The following is a 19356-nucleotide window of genomic DNA, read 5'->3' as shown; positions in this document are numbered from 1 at the left end:
AATTCACATTCACTTCAAATAAGGGCTACAACATGCTGCACAAAAGTTGGGACAGTTGAGCGTTTACCATTGTGTACTATCAACAGTTCATTAAGTTTAGTGGAAATCCCCACCCCCTTTTTTGCATTATGCATGTCTTTGTTTGCCATGTTTTGTGCTTCATATTGTCAGACATTTTTAGATGGAGTGTAGTACCTGTACTCTCTTCTTAAGCGACCATGCACTTGCAATCTGGACACAATGTGCTTTAGTGTTGTCCTGTTGGAAAACGCTGGGAAATGATGGCGTCTGGATAGCAGCACAAGTTCCTTCAAAAAATTTATATATCTGCACTAATGGTGCCCTCACAGTAGTTAGCCAGGCGATGGGCCATATCTCACCTCAGCCTTTGGACTTGGTGCTGATAACGGCTTGCGTGGTCCTGAAGTTTTTGCCCCAGAGAACATGGCAGCTATACCAAAAAGCTATTTGGAATGTTGAATCGGTGGACCACAAAGAACACTTTTGAGATGGCGAACAGCACAATGAATGAGACTGAGCCCAGAAGAGTCAGCAACGCTCCTAGACGTACATATTGCTACTTTGCGCAGTTAAGCTTAACTTGCATCTGATGAATGGTATGGCTTGACCAAGGTGTTCCATCCCAGATCCATGGCCCTTTTTCAGGCGGTGATGTCCTGAGGTCCCTCCATGCTCCAGAAGGACTCGGCCTTTCCTGGAGACTCTTTATATACTGCAACTCCATTACCTCTACTGTTTAACATTACATCACCTTGTTATAACTTGTCTTGTTGTTGTTTTTGTTTGTCCCGAATTGCCCGTCCCAATATCTTTGGAATATGTTCAGGTGTTTTTCAGAATAGATGTGAACTGTTTAGGTAAATAGGTTGAACAGTGGAACTGTTTAGGTAAATAGGTTGTCTTTTTTATACTATTTTAGTTTGAATTCACGTCAAAGAACATTTACAAATTATGACTTTCTGCATTTATTTACAATTCATTGACAGTCCCATCTTTTTGTAATTGGATTTAGAGATCCAATTTGAGATTCGAGCTATGGCATTAAGAGGCTAGTCCTAGGACAGCCTTAACACAGCAAGCATTTCTGGGTAGTGTTTGGGGGCTGGGGTGGGGGGGACTCTGAGTCACCACTGATGAGTCATAGCAAGCACAGGGAGAGGAGTCTCTCACTCACCACTCCTCCTGCTTTCTAATCTCACATGACAAATACCAAGCACAAGTGATTTCCAGTGGAAGTGGCTGGGGTTTAAGACCCACAGACTGCATTTTTGAGCACTTTCATGAGTAACACATTAACCCCCCCCTATCCTGGAACACTCGCACAGGTATCTGATAAGGCTTTGAAGGGCTCTTTCTTTTGGAGCCGGAGAATGGATTTTTGCTCTCGGGGGGGGCAAGGTGGAACAAGGTGGGCGATGATTGTATTTTCAGCCTACAAGCGCAGCCAGAGTTCCATGTCAGACATTCATCCACACCAAACAGGTCATTAAGCAGGCAGGCAAGCAATGTTTGTGCCGCACTCCCTCCCTGCTCTGATTAAGAGTGGTATTGACTGACGGGTTGAACAGTGGCCATCGTTAATCTGGCCTGCTGTTGAGCCTTGGACCGCTTTCACTAGAGTGGATCTGATTTTGTGTGTGTGTGTGTGTGTGTGTGTGTGTGTGTGTGTGTGTGTGTGTGTGTGTGTGTGTGTGTGTGTGTGTGTGTGTGTGTGTGTGTGTGTGTGTGTGTGTGTGTGTGTGTGTGTGTGTGTGTGCGCGCGCGCGCTGTGGCCAGGTGTGCCTGTTGGGCGACTGTGTGGGTGGTGTGCTGTGTTTTGATGCTCTCTGCTTCAGTAACAGCCCACAGCATGGCAGCCCCGATCACCGAAGCCGACACAACAGTGTGGAGAGCCTGAAGGTTTGTATTTAAAACTACTTTTTATAGTCTGACACTTGTCCTGCTTGTAAGCCTAGATTTCTTAGATCCACTACTGGGTCCTTCCCTCATGTTTGTGTTTTGGTTGTTGTGCCAACCCCCCCCACCCGGGCAACTTACACTATAGGCTCCATTTTAGTCCACAGCAGGCTCTCGGAAAATGGCCACTTAAACCCTGGCGAGCACTCTATCCTGATTTTTAGGACCCTGTCGTGTGCTTCAGCTTTCTTTCCTGGAACCACTATTGTGTAAAAGCTGATTTAAAAAATGCCGCTGATTTGCCGCCTTTAAGTAATGGTGACTCCAGCATTCCCCCCCACCCGCAGGAGACCCCGGGAGACGCTGGCACGAGCTTTGGTTCCAGCAAGCGCCTGAGCAAGAGCAATATTGACATCTCGGAGCCCTGTGAGGGCCGCGGGCCCACAAGGAACCCACTCGGGAGCGACAGCGACTCCCCTAGTGCCCAGCAGCTCCCGTTCCTGAGCAGGTATGCCTCTCCCTCGCACCCTCGCATTTACATGTACGACGTTTAGCTGACGCTTTTATCCACCGCAACTTAGAATTATGAGTGAGTACACCTTGTGTACTAGAGGGTTAAGGGCCTTGCTCGGGGGCCCAATGGTGGTAACTTGGCAGTGGTGGGGCTTGAACCAGCAACCTTTCGATTACAAGTCAAGTACCTTAACCACTTGCCCTTCCTCCGGTCAACGTTGTATGCTGTCAGACACGTACGCATGCATGTGCACGCCATGCTGCGACCGAACTGTCCCAATTCTAGAATCCTGGCTCCTGCGCTAACTTTTCCTCTCGGATCCATCACGCGTAGACATCGAGTTAAACCGGAAAGGTAGAGCACGCATGGCTGGGTCACTCGGTCAGCATAGGTGTCCGTCTTTTTCGCCTTCTCATTAATTGGTGTTTGCTGTCCTGCTACAAATAGCCTGCATATGTAGGGGAGAGCGAGGACATCTCTCCCTCACGAAACCTGCTGCTGCCCTCGCAGACGAGCCTTTTTTAAAGATCGCATAAAAGCAAATGTCACCTATAAAATAAAAACCCCCAGCATTAGTCTGCTTCAATGGTGGCCAGCTTGGGTCAAACATCTTGTTAAATCTCACATTAATGTGTGTTTTCTGACAAACCCTGACCGTCTGCATGAAGCCCGGATCACATCATTTTTCATCACTCGAGGCTTCTCTCCCAGTTCCGCCCACGGGAGACACGATGGAGTGCCGCTGCACATCCACAGTGAATATTAAGTGAAATATTCCTGCAAGTTCATGTCCCAGCCCGACCGGGAGCCAAGCCGCTCATTTCTTTTAGCTAGCCGTATGGACGTCCATCACGTCTTCTGTAAATGTCAGAAGCATCACTCAGTGATGCAGTGGTCAGCATCACGGTGCTAGGGGATGTAATTGCATCGCCTTCCACACAGAGCAAGATGGCAAAGCCCTGTGTAAACACTCAAATGAGATTCCGTTATGTGCTTGGTCTGAAAGAATCAGGAACGCACTGTTTTTAAATATGATCTTGTATGTTTAAATTCACACTGCATGCTGACAGACATGGAATAGCGCTCCTTCATAACGACAGCTCATTACCTTGGCAACATGGGTTGAGCTACCAGCTGTTCTTTGCTTAAGTCCCTGGCTCTTGAATGGCTTGTCATCAGAAGAGGCCTCTGGGCACAGCACAATGGAGCAGCAGTCAGTAGCACGATGCTACGCTGTCTAGCTAAAGCACTCTAAACAACCTCTTGGGTAAGCTGCCTCTCAGCCTTCCTCCCCAGAAGACTTGCACTGTGGTGAGGGTTAGGTGGAGCTCACCTAGGGTTAGGTGGTGTGTAAAAGTGCCGTTCAGCAGAGCTGGTGGTTCTAGTCCTCTGGGGAAACTTCACTCTTATCACAGTATTGCCAGCAGGATGTTTCTGCCAGTGTGGCATCTTGGGTCCAAACATGATGCTCATGTAATGGAGCAATCTGGCACATGAACACTGGCTGCCTTGGGGCCAGCGCTGCCTTTAGTTCATTCAGTGAAGAACAATTTAAACATCCGATTCCTAGGAGTTGCATATCAAGACCGGGCAGTGGACTAGTGGGAAAAAAATAGTTGAGAAGGAATGAAGAGAACAGCACAGTAGAAGGGAGAGTGGTGTCATGGTGTCACTTTGATTCCAGCTGTAATCTTTGAGGCCCAGGCAGAGGTTGAACGCATCATCTGTCATAAGTTGGAGACAGAGGGATGACAGAGGAAAGCTGTTAAATTTTCACAGAATCACGCCAATTTGTCTACATCAGTGTTTCTCAGCCCAGTGCTTGGGACGACCCAGCCTCCGTTGAGGGGCCATATTTCTGCCTAACTCCCGGTGCACCTGTACCTATTATTCAGTGTGCTTATTGGCTGGTAACGGTGTGAGGGCAGCTGGGATTTGAATCGTCTGGCGTAGGCGGTCTTTGAAGGGTTAATGCTCATTTAGCCATGTATTGATACTGTACATTGATGTTGCTGTTTTTAATGCCATCAAAGAGGGGAAATGTTCATGTAAATATTGTCCATAATAATATATCATGTAAACATAATTTCTCCTCCTATTATTGCATTATTATTACTATTATATCCTATTATATCCTTACAAATTACTTTTGTGACATGAAGACTCTCAGATCAGACCTGACTTTTAATGCAGACAAGTAAGCGAATTGAGTAAACTCGGGTTAGTTCTGAAATGTATTGCTTGATTGGGCGGAAATGGTTTTTACATATGAATTGTGTGTATGCTGATGCCTGGCACTTCCACAGATTTGCTGGCGCTGTGTTTGTGGAGCATCCGTCTATTTCCTATCGACTTGTTTGCTCAGGATGATGAATGGGGGCCGTTCCTTATTAAGGACGAACAGATGATATGAAACAAGACTGAAGCGTTGGCTGGTTACCACAAATAAAGGTTAATGGCTCCAGCATTAATAAGCTTCTGCAAAATGGGCTTCGTGTCCTTTTGGCCACAGCGTACAGTATAGGTTTGTCTGAGCGTGTCTTTGTATCCGATGTCATATTGCCAGAAGGTTTCTGTGTTTATGTAAATGTGAGGCCAATCCATACAGAGAAATTAAAAAAAAAAAAATGTAACAGCAGATCATTTTATGTAATAAAAAAGATTTTTATGCCACGATTGCCTGACTAAAATCACTTGTTCAGTTATTATGGCTTTCTGAATTAATGAATTGTTAACCACATGCGATCCTTTTCATCTATTTTCAGTTCATGCTGTGACTGTCATCTCTGTTTATACTTATAAAGGATTTGAATGCCATAATGTGCATCTGGAGAAACATCACCATGACTGCTTGGGATAGTGGGCAGTTCACCCGCTCGTTTAGTGTGGCTTGAATTCTCATTAATCATCAGACTAGACTCTTAATGCTGTTATTTGTTATCTTTAAAAGTCCATAATGTTAGGTACATATCAATAGTTCTATTAGTGCTTCTTGATTAAGTACCTAATGAATTGTGTAATGGCTGTGTTAATGGCTTTAAGTTTAGGCTCATTTAGTGACTAATTTTAAGATTTTAATGCATAGTATTCAATAACTGAATGAATTATTTGGTTCCTACAGAAATAATATGAAAGGTATGTAGATGACAGTGAGGAAAGAGTCTAACTGGCAGAACTTTGAACTATACGGGGTTAAACAACGCAAATCACAAACGTGGGTTATCAGTGAGTTAGCAGTATCATCAGTTTACTACCAGTAATAGATAATCAAACTGCCAACATACATTTATCGTTCCTCTCTCAGTACATTGCAGCTCTGAGCAGTACTTGACCTGCACATGTTCCCACTACGAAGCCACTGTTTAAAGTTGCTCAGTGCCCCTTGTAAGATTTCCGTAATGTAAATGAAAACCAGCCTCTTATTTCCTGGTACCTGACTGCCGCTGCCCCTTAGCTTTATCAGTTCAGTTAGCCTTTTCAGTTTGCTGCCACAGTATGGCAGCGATGGCATCTCCCATGCAGGAAATTAAATCCTAAAGCATAACTTTGCTGGTGTTACCCTAATGCATTCATGGTCTTATGAAACAAAGCAGAATACATTAAGAGGAAGATGTTAATTGAACCTGCAATTAATAGTAGATTTATTTGTTAGATTTTTCAAACAATTAACCAGGTATTTGAAGTTAAGTGATTGAAATAATGCATTATTTCCTTTTGGATCCCCAACTTGTATCTTAAGCGCTCCAGAGTACGGGAATATCCCATTTAAACTTGGGTTCTCTCAGCGTTCCTCCAGCATTTTAGTGCAATATCAATGCTAATTATGATGAAAAATCAGCTCCATTCTTTTCTTTTAAAAAAGGTTTATTTAAATGTGTGAGAGGATTGTCCATATATATCAATATATGGGTTTTCTGCTGGAGAGTCACTGAGTACATGTATATGAAGTTGACCCCAAAATTTGTCTTCTGAATAACTTCCATGTTTTATGGAGCCCGAACACTGAAACAAGGAAAATATGTGAATAATTTCTGTGTTGGTGTCTTTAACTTTGTCCATGTATTGATGCATTGATAGTGAAACGAGCAAACAAACACTGTGTATATGTATGTGTGTATGTATGTGTGTGTGTGTGTGTGTGTATGTGTGTGTGTGTGTGTGTGTAGCCTCATACAGGATGAAGTAGATTTGAGGTCAGGGGGCAGCAATCCGACGATGAATCCAGGCCGTTTTGACTTTGAGGTGTCCGAATGTTTCCTGCTAGGCTGTCCGCTTGGGCTGGTGTTAGCCATGAGACAGACTGTGCTTCCGTCGGTCCAGGGTGAATGTCTCACATTCTCTGTCACTCTCACACACGCACGCACACACACACACACACACACACACACACACACACACACACGCATGCACAACAATCAATCAGTATTCCCCAGCACACTCCCCTGGACACACCATCCTCTGAATATACTGTGAGCATCAGCCTGGCAGGCAGTCCACTTACACTCATTTCCTGCCTTACTGGCAGTGCAGCGGTGTTACCTGCAGCGAGGTCACCACATTACAGCAGCCTTCAGTTACTCAGCCTCTACCTACATCTTCTACAGCGAAAAAAAACAACAACAACAAAAAAAAACCTTACAAGTTCCAGGTGAAACACATGCGGCTCGGGTGTGCTGACCCTTCGTGTTTCTGTTGCTCTCTCTTTCTCTGCAGTGAATCAGTTGCGGCCTGCCTGCTCCCAGATCTTCAACCTGTTCTACCCGTCTGACCCCTCGGCCTCACGCCTGGAGCCCCTCCTACATCCCAGCTTCCACCGCTTGCTGCCATTTCCTGTGCCCCGCTACCAACGCTACCCACTGGGCGATGGACGCTCCACCCTCATCGGTGAGGATGAAGGTGCCCACGAAAATCTCATGCGCACCGTAGTCTGCTTTCAGCCCTGCTTGGTTTGATAAAAGATTCCAGTGCCAGATTTGTATTTGTGCCAGCCATGTGCTCGATGGCTGCAGTGTATTTCTTCAGCTGTGTAAACATCTCTGACTGCTTGTTCCTTCCTGTCAGTTCTGTTCAGCCGCAGGCAGACTGGGCCTTGCGTGCGTGTACACAAAACGTGTCTCTCTCTTGTTGGAACTGCCATGTGATGCGGTGCTGATACGAAGCGTGTCAGAATGCAGCCCCACCACCTGCTCTAACGGGCTGATTGTGTAATTACAGTTCACCTGCTCCCATGTCCCGGCCCCCCTCACAGCTAACCCGAGCGGGCCACACTCCTCACGCCGAGACCTCCGGAGGCGAAGCGTACCTTTTTTTTTTTTTTTTTTCCCTGTTTTTTTTTTTTGGACACAGACATGTTTAGCCAGCTTCCACTTTGGCTTCACCTTGTCTTTTGTCTCAGCTGAAAATAAATTAGTAAAATGGTAACTAGGACAAGTACCTCTGAGGTTTGTTTGGTGTGTTTAGCACATGATTTCATAGGAGAAAGCGTTTAAAGAAATTCACCAGAGAAAAGGGAACCTACATATCAAAAGTTAAGACAAGAAAGGCTCAAAGAGAATTAAAATATGAGCATGTGTAATTATATACATAAAGTCTTTGACAGGTGACTCTTATTAACTCAGTAATAGTACGGCAGCTCACAGAGGCACTTTGCACTAATTAAAACTGTGATCTCCTGTCATGGCTGCAGTCATCCAAAAATAGAAGGATGACACTGAGAAAAACTGACTTTCAGGGTCACTCTGCTGACCGTTTGGGAAGACTATTTGTTAGATGGATAAATGGGGATGAATATCAGCAAATTCAGGAGCATGCAGAGGCGTGTGTGCGCGCGCACACACACACACACACACACACACACACAAAAGCTTAATGTAGTAATTAATTATTGTAGTCACATGGAGTGGCTCAGGAGTCGCCTACTGTGTGTAAAATAATCCCATCATTACTATGATCACAGATGCACTCTGTAGGCCTTTTAATGTGATGAATGGCACTAATGTCCAGGAATAGCTGTGGCCTGTTTGCTTGTTTATGGTTTGCTGGGCACTCGGCATTGCTGAGTGATTTGAATTTTAGAGCCATTCATCCTGGATATCTGAATTATGGCAAGAGGCTGAAAACTATAGTTGTGTGGCTGGAGACGTCAGGTGCTGCAAGAGTTATTTTCTTCATTACTCTCTGGACCACTTCCGGAAGCTTCCATTTATTTTCTTTATTTTCCCAGCCTTTATCATCCCTCGGGCTCCAAGCTCCCATCCCTTTCCCTCTACCCGGAGTGGCACAGGGGTCTTGGCACACCGTGCTTGGCCTACATGTCTCCTCTTCAAATCAATCTCATTTTCAAGGTCTCCTGGTCCTTGTTTGGCTAGCGAGAGTGCGGCTGTATTTCTGACTCTATATGACTTGTCAAGCTTTTTTTTTTTTCTTTTCTATTTTCTGATCACCTCTCCCGGAGTGTTTAATCTGTGTAGGTTATTTCATGTCAAAAAACAGGATTGTCTCTCTCTTTCCCAAATGCTAGAGGAGATGAGTACCAGACCTGGTCACGCCTGGGCCTGACTGCCTGTGTCTGTCTGTCCGCGTCTGTGTCTCTCTGCGTCTGTCTCTCTCTCTCTGCTGTTCTCTCTTGTCTCTCCCACCTCCCTCTCGGTCAGCCTCTTTCGGCGTTTCAGGCAAACCCGAAAGGGTGTGTGTGTGTGTGTGTGTGTGTGTGTGTGTGTGTGTGTGTGTGTGTGTGCGCGCGCGCGCGCGGTCACATGATATATAGGTGACGTAATAAATCTCAGTGGTTGTATTATTATTTTTTATTTTTTCCCCCCTGTAAAGAATGTATCTATCAAAAGTGACAAATGTCACTGTTCACCTTCAGTGTCCTGTCTCATGTCCTCCATATTATGGAGCAGAATCAATACCTTCACTGCTTATATTCCTAATCAACTCAACAACTAATCTACTAATGAAATGTGGCAATCACTCTCGTGGGACCCACCTTATGCATGTATAAAGCTCAAAGCATTTGCGCTTGTTCATTGGGCTTCATCTGATATTGGCTCCGGGTGATTCTGGACCACGCACCTGAAACTCCTGCCAGCACATTAGTATTCCCCTGGCGAACTCAAGCCTCTTTAGTGCTATGAAGAACTGGAACGAGCCGTAGCATATCCTGTGCCTAACGGAAAAGCCTGTGTGAAGCTTCAGGCTCGCGGTGCAGGGCGAGGTCAACTCGGCCACGCTGCACGTGGCGGTTCAAAACGGGGCAGATGCCCAACGTCCTCTCCGCCCCGCCGTTACAGCACTCGTGTCAGAGGGTGGCAGCGTTCCGCGCTTGCGCTCCCCTGCAGTTTTGAGGTGGTGGTGGGGGGTTGGGAAGCAATATGAATTCAGGTGGTGTCTCTGATGAACCGTTCTGATAGGGCTCCACCTGTTTAGGATTCAGGAGCGTGCCATCGCCGGCTGCTGTCCGCATGTGCTCCATCCCCCCTGCTGTCTGGGCCCCCCCACGACTGCACGCAGGGTCCCCCGCCGGATCTCCGGCTGGGGTTGGTCAGCATCACCCAGTCACTTGGGCTACGGCTCACAGCTGGCTTGGGCTGGCAAATGAGAAGAGGCGACGCCGACTACAAAGCGACCGTGATTCGCTGTCGAATGCCCCGCCGCGTGCGCGCCCGAGACTGGCCCTGCACGCATGCGCGCACGCGCGAACGTGTGTGTCTAACAGGCTGCGTCTGAACTCTGTTACGCATCTTTGCTTAATGTGATGTTTTCCACACTGGCGTGCTGTGTAATGAAAGCGTGCCTTGTTAGTAACAACGGAGTGTTTGGACGAGGCAGAGGTTTAAAGGGAAAGATTAGCCGTGGGAAAATGGGGGGGGGAAATGGACAGGGGCTTAATCTACGACAGGAACCTTTTAAAGGTCTGTTTCACTGCCGCAGCCAGACGTGACGTTTGGGAGTAAGTGAAAAGTCTTTCACTTGGTTTTCTTTTGTGTGGAGTGGTAATAAACACCTAAACCACAGCCTCTTGGGGCATGGAGCAAGTGCGTTATCCTCCTGACTCAGCTTGTGAGGTGTTCCACAAAAAGTAAATCCCACAGCACACACAGTAGAAAGTCAGTGTTGTGGGTAGATAACAGGAAAACAGTCAGATGAATAATGCCTTTAGCCTATTTATAGTTGCATATAAACTAGCGATTAAAATGAGAGGAAATTACTAATCTGATCCATTCAGGATTCATCGTATTAGAACCACTGCCAGAAACTGATCCCGCTTCCTCTACAACAGGACTAAGATTTGCTGGAGGTCTGATTCATCATCTCCACCGTCACTCTGCTCACCAGACCCCTCCCCTTTCTGCCCTCTGCCAGCGGACGACCTCCACAGCCACGCCGACGTGTTTCTGGACGGGGGCCCCGCAAAGGCGGACGAGGCAGACGGATTGGGGAAACGGTCAGGCGGCGGCGGGGGACGCAGGGCCAGCTTGACCAGCACAGACAGTCAGGCTTCCGGCTGCTGGGAGAGCAGGCTCAGCTGCGCAATCGCCAACGGTGAGTGGGCCGCACAGGCGTGCGCGGGCACGCCGCGTGCCCGGCGGGATGGGCTCACAGCTGCTCGGCCCCGGCCGTCGTGTTCCATCATGCGTGGTGCTTGGCACTCGGTGAATCATCGTTCGTCCTACTCCCAGGTCCCACAGCTTGGTTTCTACCTCGTGCTTCAGGTTAAATTTTTACCGGCAGCGTGTCCTGAGATGTCCGTAGCTGTACATGTACCGCAAATGAACCGCAGTGAAATATCTCGGTGGCAGTCGGTACTGTGCTGAAAGATTTACTGGGTTTAAAGCAGACTGCATTAGCCCTGTTGTGACACGTTTGTTTAGGTATGACTAATGCTGGTGAGCCTTCATTACTAGGCAGAAGCCCGCATATTGAAAATGTCTTTTGTTATATCCTTTTGTTTGTAGTATACATCTGGTGTGTGTGTGTGTGTGTGTGTGTGTGTGTGTGTGTGTGTGTGTTCTAGTCTCGAGTAGCTGGTGGGGCTCCAAACGGCTGGATTATACGCTCTATTGTCCTGATGTCCTGACTGCCTTCCCAACTGTAGCTCTGCCTCACCTCTTCCATGCCTCCTACTGGGAGTCGACTGATGTAGTAGCTTTCCTGCTCAGACAGGTAACACATGCAGCTACCCCCTTGCAGAGTAAGAGAGCACGACTGTGTTACCCCTGTATTGCCCCTGTAGTACCCCAAGGCTTGTCCACTGCTCCAGGAATGTCTCTCTCTCTCTCTCGTGTGCATGTGTACGGTGAAGCACGGCTGTACCGCTGCACACACGCTGCCTCCATCTCCCCATGAGCAAGAAATGGCAGGCTAGCCCGTCCCTGTCTAGTTTGTGGAGCAGATTAGTGGAATCATGTTGCGCCGCCTGCATTCAAGCAGGGTGATTTTTATTGGATGTCTGAAGCCGAGCCAACATCACCTTAAACGGCCAGGGAAGAGAATGAGGGTTAAAAAAGGTTCTTTTTGTGCTACGTGGTGCGTTGCTCGCACGTACCGGCAGTGTCTGCGCAGCTCGGGTTGTGAGTAAAGGGAATAACCGAGGGGTGTGATCACCGCTGACCCGTGCGCGTCTGTGTGATTGACAGGTGATGCGCTGTGATTGTGTGAAGGCTCAGGAGGCAGACAGCTCTGAATCCACATCCTTTTCCCCGTCCAGCCCCAGAGAGAAGTGGCTACGGAGACGCACCCATGTCAAGCTGAGGGTGAGGACCCCCCCCCCATCTCTTCTCCCCACACCCCATGTCACTGTGCTCATTTCTGCACGCCCTCAGAGCCATGCCGCACAAACAACGCACTTGATAAAATCATGGCATAATTAATCAGAACACTCTGTGGCCAATGTGCTGAATATTGTTCTCATTAAGTTCTCGGTTTGTCGTAAGCAAGACTAGTGTTACTCCCTTCTCTCTCTCTCTCTCTCTCACACACACACACACACACACACACACACACACACACACACACACACACACAATCACTTAAATGCCAGTGCAGGCAGCAGATGAGCCCCTCTGATTTTGTGGAAGAATGCAGAAAGACTAAAAATATCCTCCATGGTGGTGAGAAATTGTGCTCCACAAACACTCCACAATAAGTCAGTGTGCGTGGGTGAGAGATCTCACCAAAAAAAGCTTTAATGCCTCACACTGAGCCTCGGCACGGAACTCGGCAACACAATTACCCAGCACGACACCACCCGTGCAGCCTTTGCTCTCATATATCAGCTACGTCTTTCACAAAAAAAAAGCACCCAGCCATTCAGCCTCCCTGCCGTTTCAGTGGGGTTAAATATAGCAGGCAGGAATATTCTATCATTGTCAACGTGTCTTTTTCAAAAGAGAGTGTTTTTGATCAGTAGGACCCTGTAGAATTTCAGCTAGTTTTTTTCCCTTCAGTGTTCAGCCTGCTGCTGTACTCGAATCACTCAAAAGGGGATGATCAGAGGGTGTGCTGAGGTTTCACATGAGTGCCAAAACTATTCAGGTTATTTTTTTTTTTCCCGCTGGATAATTATTTTCTTCCTGGAGACTTTATATAGAGCCCTAGTTTCCATTCTCTGTCATTCTGTGTTTGTATGTTTGGTTGTGTGCGTGCGTGTGTGTGTGGTCAGGTTTGTCTGTGTTCTCCATTGTTGACATCCACACAGCCGGCTGTGTGATACTTGCCCCCTCTGTGTTCTGCCCAGGCTGGTCAAATGCATTTGTCATTGCCCTCATGACTAGCATCGCACTACAGATGTCTGAGGGATGTGCCAGGGGGATTAATTTTCGTGTGTGTGTGTGTGTGTGTGTGTGTGTGTGTGTGTGTGTGTGTGTGTGTGTGTGTGTGTGTGTGTGTGTGTGTGTACACTCATGTGCATGCATGACTACGCGCGTGTGTGTCTGCATATGTATGCATGACTGTGTAGACCTGTCATATGGCGTTTTAACGCAGACACTGGCCAGAATAAATTGTTGACTGACTTAATATGCAAGTCCCTGAAAGTCTAAAAATGTTTAACTGCTTCATTAAAAGACGAATCTGCTCGATCAGGCTCATTATCTCATCTGGACTAATGATTTTTAGAGTGGCTCTCCTCGTTGAGAGCTTAAATCCGCACAAGGCTGTCATGTTAACATTACTCTCAAGGATCGCAGCATGGACAACTTCGGGTGTGTCTTCATTGGCGCTTTGCATGTGGGTTTCACCGCAGAGACACCAGTGTTCCCTTGTTCTACACAGCGGCCATATCGAAAGCCAGGGTTAAAAGAAGCACTGCAGAAATGCCCTTGGCTGACGGTGAAGGACTTTTGATATGCATGATAATGTCAGGGGAACGGCGCACCTTAGCTCGGGCCTAAACTGAAAGCAATCACACGCCTGGCACAGTGATTTCTAGTTGCTCGCAAGCAAAATTGGAGCCCTGCATGCATATATTCAGAAGCCACTCAGCTGCATTTCCAGTTTGTAGCCAGCAAACATCCAGCATCTGCATGCGTCAGTGTTCGGGGTGCTTTCATTTCTCAATCTTGACTACCTCAGCAAAGGATTTTGGGATTTATCTCCGGCTGCCCCACGGCGGCTCCTGCTTCCCAAAATGAGATTTATAGGAGAGCAGGATTAGCGTGGTAGGCTCGCATGGAGACGCGACCCCCTCTATCGGTCGCCGAGGAGACGCGACCCCCGCTTTTGTTTGCGGCCTTTGCTGCGTGCTTAAGTGGAAGCTGTCAGGCGGCGTTGCTGGTGCGTTCCACGGATCTACCTTAACAGGCAGGGAGGGATGACAGGAGGCAGGGGAACGTTGGGGGGGAATCGTGACCTGACCCCACCCTCTGTCACGCAGAACGTCACCGCCAACCACAGGGTGAATGATGTCATTGCCACGGAGGAGGGGCAGCAGACTCTGGTGGGCCGCTTCATGTATGGCCCCCTGGACATGGTGACTCTAACAGGGGAGAAGGTAACACCTAATCAGCTGAACTTTGAGATCCCCAAAATCACAAGCTCTGCATGTAGTTTCCTCTGCCCAATCTCTGTCTCCCTCTTTCTCAGGTGGACGTGTATCTGATGACTCAGCCGCAGTCGGGTCGCTGGGTGCACTTTGACACCGAGGTCACCAACAGCAGTGGCAGAGTGTCCTACACAATCCCCGATGACAAAAAACAGCCTCTGGGGGTTTACCCAATTAAAATGGTCGTCAAGTGAGTCAATGCCAACACATAGCTCTCCCGAGAGAGCCTGGATTTGTGTAACGTGTCAGTTCCTGTGATTTATAGTTAAACGCTGTTTTATTCACTGTTGAATTGCATATTAGATTGCCTTTGAGTTGGAACGCTTGAGTGAATTGTTAAACACATTGGGACAGAATACATTCCAGTAGGTGTTAAAATTAATTTCAAAGCCTCTGGTGCACATCCACCTTTTTCTAGTGCTTTGTCTGCTTTCTTTTATTTTCCTATTTTCTGACTCTCCCTCTCTATCTCTCTCTCTCTCTCTCTCTCCCTCCCTCTCTATCTCTCTCTCTCTCTCTCTCTCTCTCTGTGTGCCCTCCCTCCGGCCTGTAGGGGAGACCAGACGAGCGCTGAGGCTTTCTTCACTGTGTTGCCACATGGGATGGAGTGTGTGGTGTTCAGCATTGATGGGTCATTTGCAGCCAGCGTCTCCATCATGGGCAGCGACCCGAAAGTGCGGCCCGGAGCCGTGGATGTGGTTAGGTGAGCGGGGTGGGGGACGAAGGGAGGGAGGAATGAGAGTGTGGAGTGGGGCATAGATATGAACATGTACATTAAAAAAGTATTCCGTAGCACCATCTGTTAACAGACGGGCCACGTTTCCGAAATCTTGCACCTGAACTAAATTAAAATGGCTATTGGGTCTTTCTGAAAAGTGCAGAAGGACACCGGTTTTGAAGGCCAGGCTTTGGGAATTTTTGATGGGGCGGTGTGGCGAGTGAATTTTGCCACTATGCATCGTGTTCAGGCACTGGCAGGACCTGGGTTACCTGATCATCTATATCACGGGCCGTCCTGACATGCAGAAGCAGAGAGTGGTGTCGTGGCTCTCTCAGCACAACTTCCCCCAGGGCATGATCTTCTTCTCTGAAGGCCTGGTGCATGACCCACTGCGCCAGAAGACCATCTTCCTCAGGAACTTGATACAGGAGGTGAAACGCACCAGCTGGGCAGCATCACCCGTTAATGATGATGATGTCTCCCGTTAATAACAAAGTTCCCGGTTACTTCCATGCTCTTTTTCCCTCCGTTGCTCTTTTCTGCTGTGCCTCACACACTGTTATTATATTTCTTTGATGATCCCACACACACACACACACACACACACATATCACCTTTCCACTGTGCCAGAGGCTGTCTGCCGCTAAGGCCCCCTTTTCTTCTCTTGTTAGTGTCACATTAAGATCAACTCAGCCTACGGCTCCATGAAGGATATCTCCGTCTACAGCATGCTGGGCCTCAGCTCCAGTCAAATCTATATAGTGGGCAGACCATCCAAGAAGTACCAGAACCAGTGTCAGGTGAGCCTTTCTCCCGTTTCTTCCTTCTGTCTACTTTACAACTCAGTAAATCAGTAGCGCTGGCGTCTCTGGAAAACTCCGTTTGAGTTGCTGCTGCTGTTTACTTTACGGTTTATTTTTGTTCATATGGTCTTTTCCTTTCTTCCGCATTCTCTGCTCGCTCGTATGACCACCACGTGCTGCCTTTCCCACTTTTCCCGAGCAGTTCCTGAGCGAGGGCTACGCCGCGCACCTCTCCATGCTGCAGTTCGGGCACCGGGCTCGGCCCAAGAAGAGCTCGTCCGTGCGCATGGTGCTGCGCAAGGGGTCCTTCGGCCTGACGGCCAAGCCGGACTTTCTGTGCAAGCGCACGCACCTGCGGCGTACCATGTCGGTGCAGCAGCCTGAGCCGCCGGCCACGGCCAACCCCAAGCCCGAGCGTGCCCAGAGCCAGCCCGAGTCCGACAAGGACCACGGGGGCGGGGTGACGGGTGGCCACGCTTTCTGGGTGCACGCGGCCGGGCACCGTGGCGACACCACTCCCTGACCAGAGAGAAGGAGAGAGGGAGACGAGGGAGGAGAGGTGAGGGAAAGAGGAGGTTTCTTGGCTGACATGAGGCGAGACCCACGTCTGGGAGCTCTAGGTTGACTATAATCACCGGGCTGTAAGGAGTTCTTTTATGGTGTCCTTCAGTCGCAGCAAAATGAGAGTGTTTTACTGGTTTGGAGCATAAGGAATTTTCAAATGCATGAAATCTAAAGAGCCCAAACGCCTAAAACGCCATCTTTTGCTTTCATCCGCTTTGAGCGACACATTTCCAGGCTTTGTAGTTTTCTTGCCCTTGATATTCTCGCCTTTAAGCTGTGAAGCATTCAAGCCTGTTATTTAAAATTCGATTTCAGCAGACCTCTGAAAAGAGCTCCCCGCTGAACGTGAGATATTGCCTGTTAGATTTGCCTGCGTTCTGTGCGGGCACACATGGCTCGTTAGACTGTAAGGAAAGAGCCGTCATGCTTATGATTTCCCTCACCGACTGGGGCTTCCCTTCCCCCCTGCTACACTGGTGCATTCATATTCATGGCCAAGCCCAGGGTAGAGCTATTATTAGAAGATGCTCTCGGATTGTTTGAGATCACTGCACCTCCCACTCTGCTCTCTTGCATCCCTCCCGACTGCTGAAATCCAAGCGCAAATCTCCGGTCGGGTCCTATGTCGGCAGCACCGGTGAAGACGACAGAATACGCACGCACCAAGTCCGGCAATAATAGGAAATTAATGTTTGCCCTTGAGCGGCGTGTCTCTTTCTGAACTAATCCGGCGGGTGTTGATTAGCGCAGTGTGAGGCCGCCCATCAGCTCCTCTTCTCCTCCCCCGCGGGGCCTTCACCTCCTCACAACCCATCTAGCTCCTGCTGCACCACGTGCTGGGACAGATCGCGCGGCACGGCACGGCTTCCGCCGGTCCGTTCGGCAGCCGGCGAGCTGGGTTCGCTTGAGCCCCAAGGATAGGAGACGGCTTAGCGGCGTTTCCGGGTCCAGATGTAATGCCTCTCAAGTCGGCTTTAATGTCCGGTGTCCCTTTGCTCCCTTTTGTGCGATTGGTCCAGTAACCGACATCCCCGTTTATCCAGAGGAGCTTATAAGGCTTCATCACCCCCCACCACCACCACCGGGCACAAAAGAACACATCCAATAACATCCCGTTCGGAACGTGGGACGCACGGAGCCCAAGCAATACGCATCACGGGGTACAGGCGGGCACCGCTCAGAATGACCTCGACGCCGACCCCTGCAATAATCCTCCTGGGTAAATGTCACAGGTGCCGCCCTGTTGCCTCGGCAGCCGTGCACGGCGGCAGCATCGGGGCCAGGCTGCCGCACGCCAAACCCATCCCTCCGTAGCGGCGGCGCGTCTGACGGCAAGGCAGGGTTGGCCTCGGCCCCCCGTGCGGGGGCGGCCCCTGGGTGTCCGCTGGGCCCCGCACACCACCTCCTCTCATGCAAGCCTCCCATATCAGCAGGTGTGGGAGCGAATGGAAAATGGGAGATTTAACCATCAGTGCTTTCTGTTGTGCCTGATATTCTCCTGCTTGTGTGGCAGTTGTAAGTGGCACTAAATCAAATTAAGTAACTGTGGGTGTAGTTGCTTCTGGCTGAAAACAGCAATGTTTACCCTGCATCAAATGATGATTTCATAGTCGTATAGTAGTTATTGAGACGGCTGTTACTGTACTGCCACATTATACAAACAATACCAATGTAATTACAACCATATATTGATATTGTTTACAAATAAGTCTGTATATACCAACAGTATATGAATGGAGATCAGTATGACTCGTTGAACAGATGTTGATTTGTCTCCTTGTGTCCTGTTTGTATTGTACTGCAGTACAGTAAACGTACTGTGTTGCTTTTATTGTAATGAAAAACAATTTTTCACTGAAGAAATTTAAAATTGCAACATATTTATTACTGTAAATTTACCAAACCAAAGTATCTTACACTTTCTTGTACATGTACATTTAGGATGTCCATTGTAGAGGCTATATAGTATGAAAATGAGCAAACGTGGGTGTGGGAGTGTTTGTGTATTTGAGAGTACATGAAGATGTCTGTTGTGTTTTGAACCTATTTGTAATTACTGTACATATTTAAAATGACGAGCAGTCATTACCTATATTTTCTGTGTACACAGAGGTCGTCTGGTTGATGAGGTCTTGCATAGATCCTGCAATGTGAGCCAATGAGACAAATTTCAAGGACAAACTGTATTTATATAATCTTTTGTGTGTGATGTTCTGAATCAAATTGTGAACACTGATGAAATGTTACTGAGTCAGTATACAAGGTATAAGAATGTATTTTCAGCCTTATAAACATTGTGTGTACCGACGTACATCTATTCGTCTTACAAAGATATAGACCTTCCTATATAGATATTCAAATGATGATGTGCTATAAGAATTTATTTGTATTTTGCTTAAGTTATTCATTAAGATAGATAGATAGATGTGTATATATATTGTTTGACAGGATTAAGATGATAAAAACACAACTGTGCAATTTGCCGCCAATAAACGATCTTTTGGCCCCATGCGTGTTTAAACACTGGTACGTTATCTCTGTGATTTGAGTAGTGCCAGTGAGCTCTGTGAAGAATCACATGTTACTGACTTCTCTGCTAAGTACTGAAGCCTCTGAAGGACTGAGAGATGTCCACATGTGTCTTTGATCTGATTCACATTTACACTTTACAGTATACCTTTACAACTACCATTTCACTCACAAGGATGCTTCTCCTTCGCTGCCTCAGTGTACCAGTAAATGAGGTCAAAAGGGGCGGTGTGAGGTGACCTGGTCACAACTAATTCTGCTCCGG

The 19356-nt window shown here is 47.9% G+C and overlaps 1 protein-coding gene across 5 annotated transcripts in view; it reads left to right on the top strand.

The window, feature by feature from the left end:
* The window catches only part of pitpnm3 (PITPNM family member 3), a 52825-nt gene extending 33742 nt beyond the window's left edge, over positions 1–19083 (top strand). For 4 of the 5 annotated variants that reach the window (XM_081700386.1, XM_026997784.3, XM_081700385.1 and 1 more), the window contains 13 exons: positions 1798–1920; positions 2265–2425; positions 6598–6752; positions 7145–7315; positions 10796–10975; positions 11448–11596; positions 12070–12186; positions 14307–14423; positions 14516–14664; positions 15028–15177; positions 15443–15626; positions 15867–15995; positions 16201–19083. In XM_081700386.1, the coding sequence (XP_081556512.1) occupies positions 1798–1920; positions 2265–2425; positions 6598–6752; positions 7145–7315; positions 10796–10975; positions 11448–11596; positions 12070–12186; positions 14307–14423; positions 14516–14664; positions 15028–15177; positions 15443–15626; positions 15867–15995; positions 16201–16521 (2106 nt within the window). In that variant the 3' untranslated portion in view covers positions 16522–19083. The remainder of the gene's footprint in view (positions 1–1797; positions 1921–2264; positions 2426–6597; positions 6753–7144; positions 7316–10795; positions 10976–11447; positions 11597–12069; positions 12187–14306; positions 14424–14515; positions 14665–15027; positions 15178–15442; positions 15627–15866; positions 15996–16200) is intronic. The other variant, XM_081700387.1, reaches the window with a different exon arrangement.
* The last annotated feature ends 273 nt before the right edge of the window (positions 19084–19356 follow it).

This window comes from Electrophorus electricus, chromosome 17 (genome assembly GCF_041902795.1).
Source record: "Electrophorus electricus isolate QZ-2024a chromosome 17, ASM4190279v1, whole genome shotgun sequence".
Classification (NCBI taxonomy): domain Eukaryota; kingdom Metazoa; phylum Chordata; class Actinopteri; order Gymnotiformes; family Gymnotidae; genus Electrophorus; species Electrophorus electricus.
Note: the sequence above shows the minus strand (reverse complement) of the source record. Positions and strands in the feature narration are given on the sequence as shown.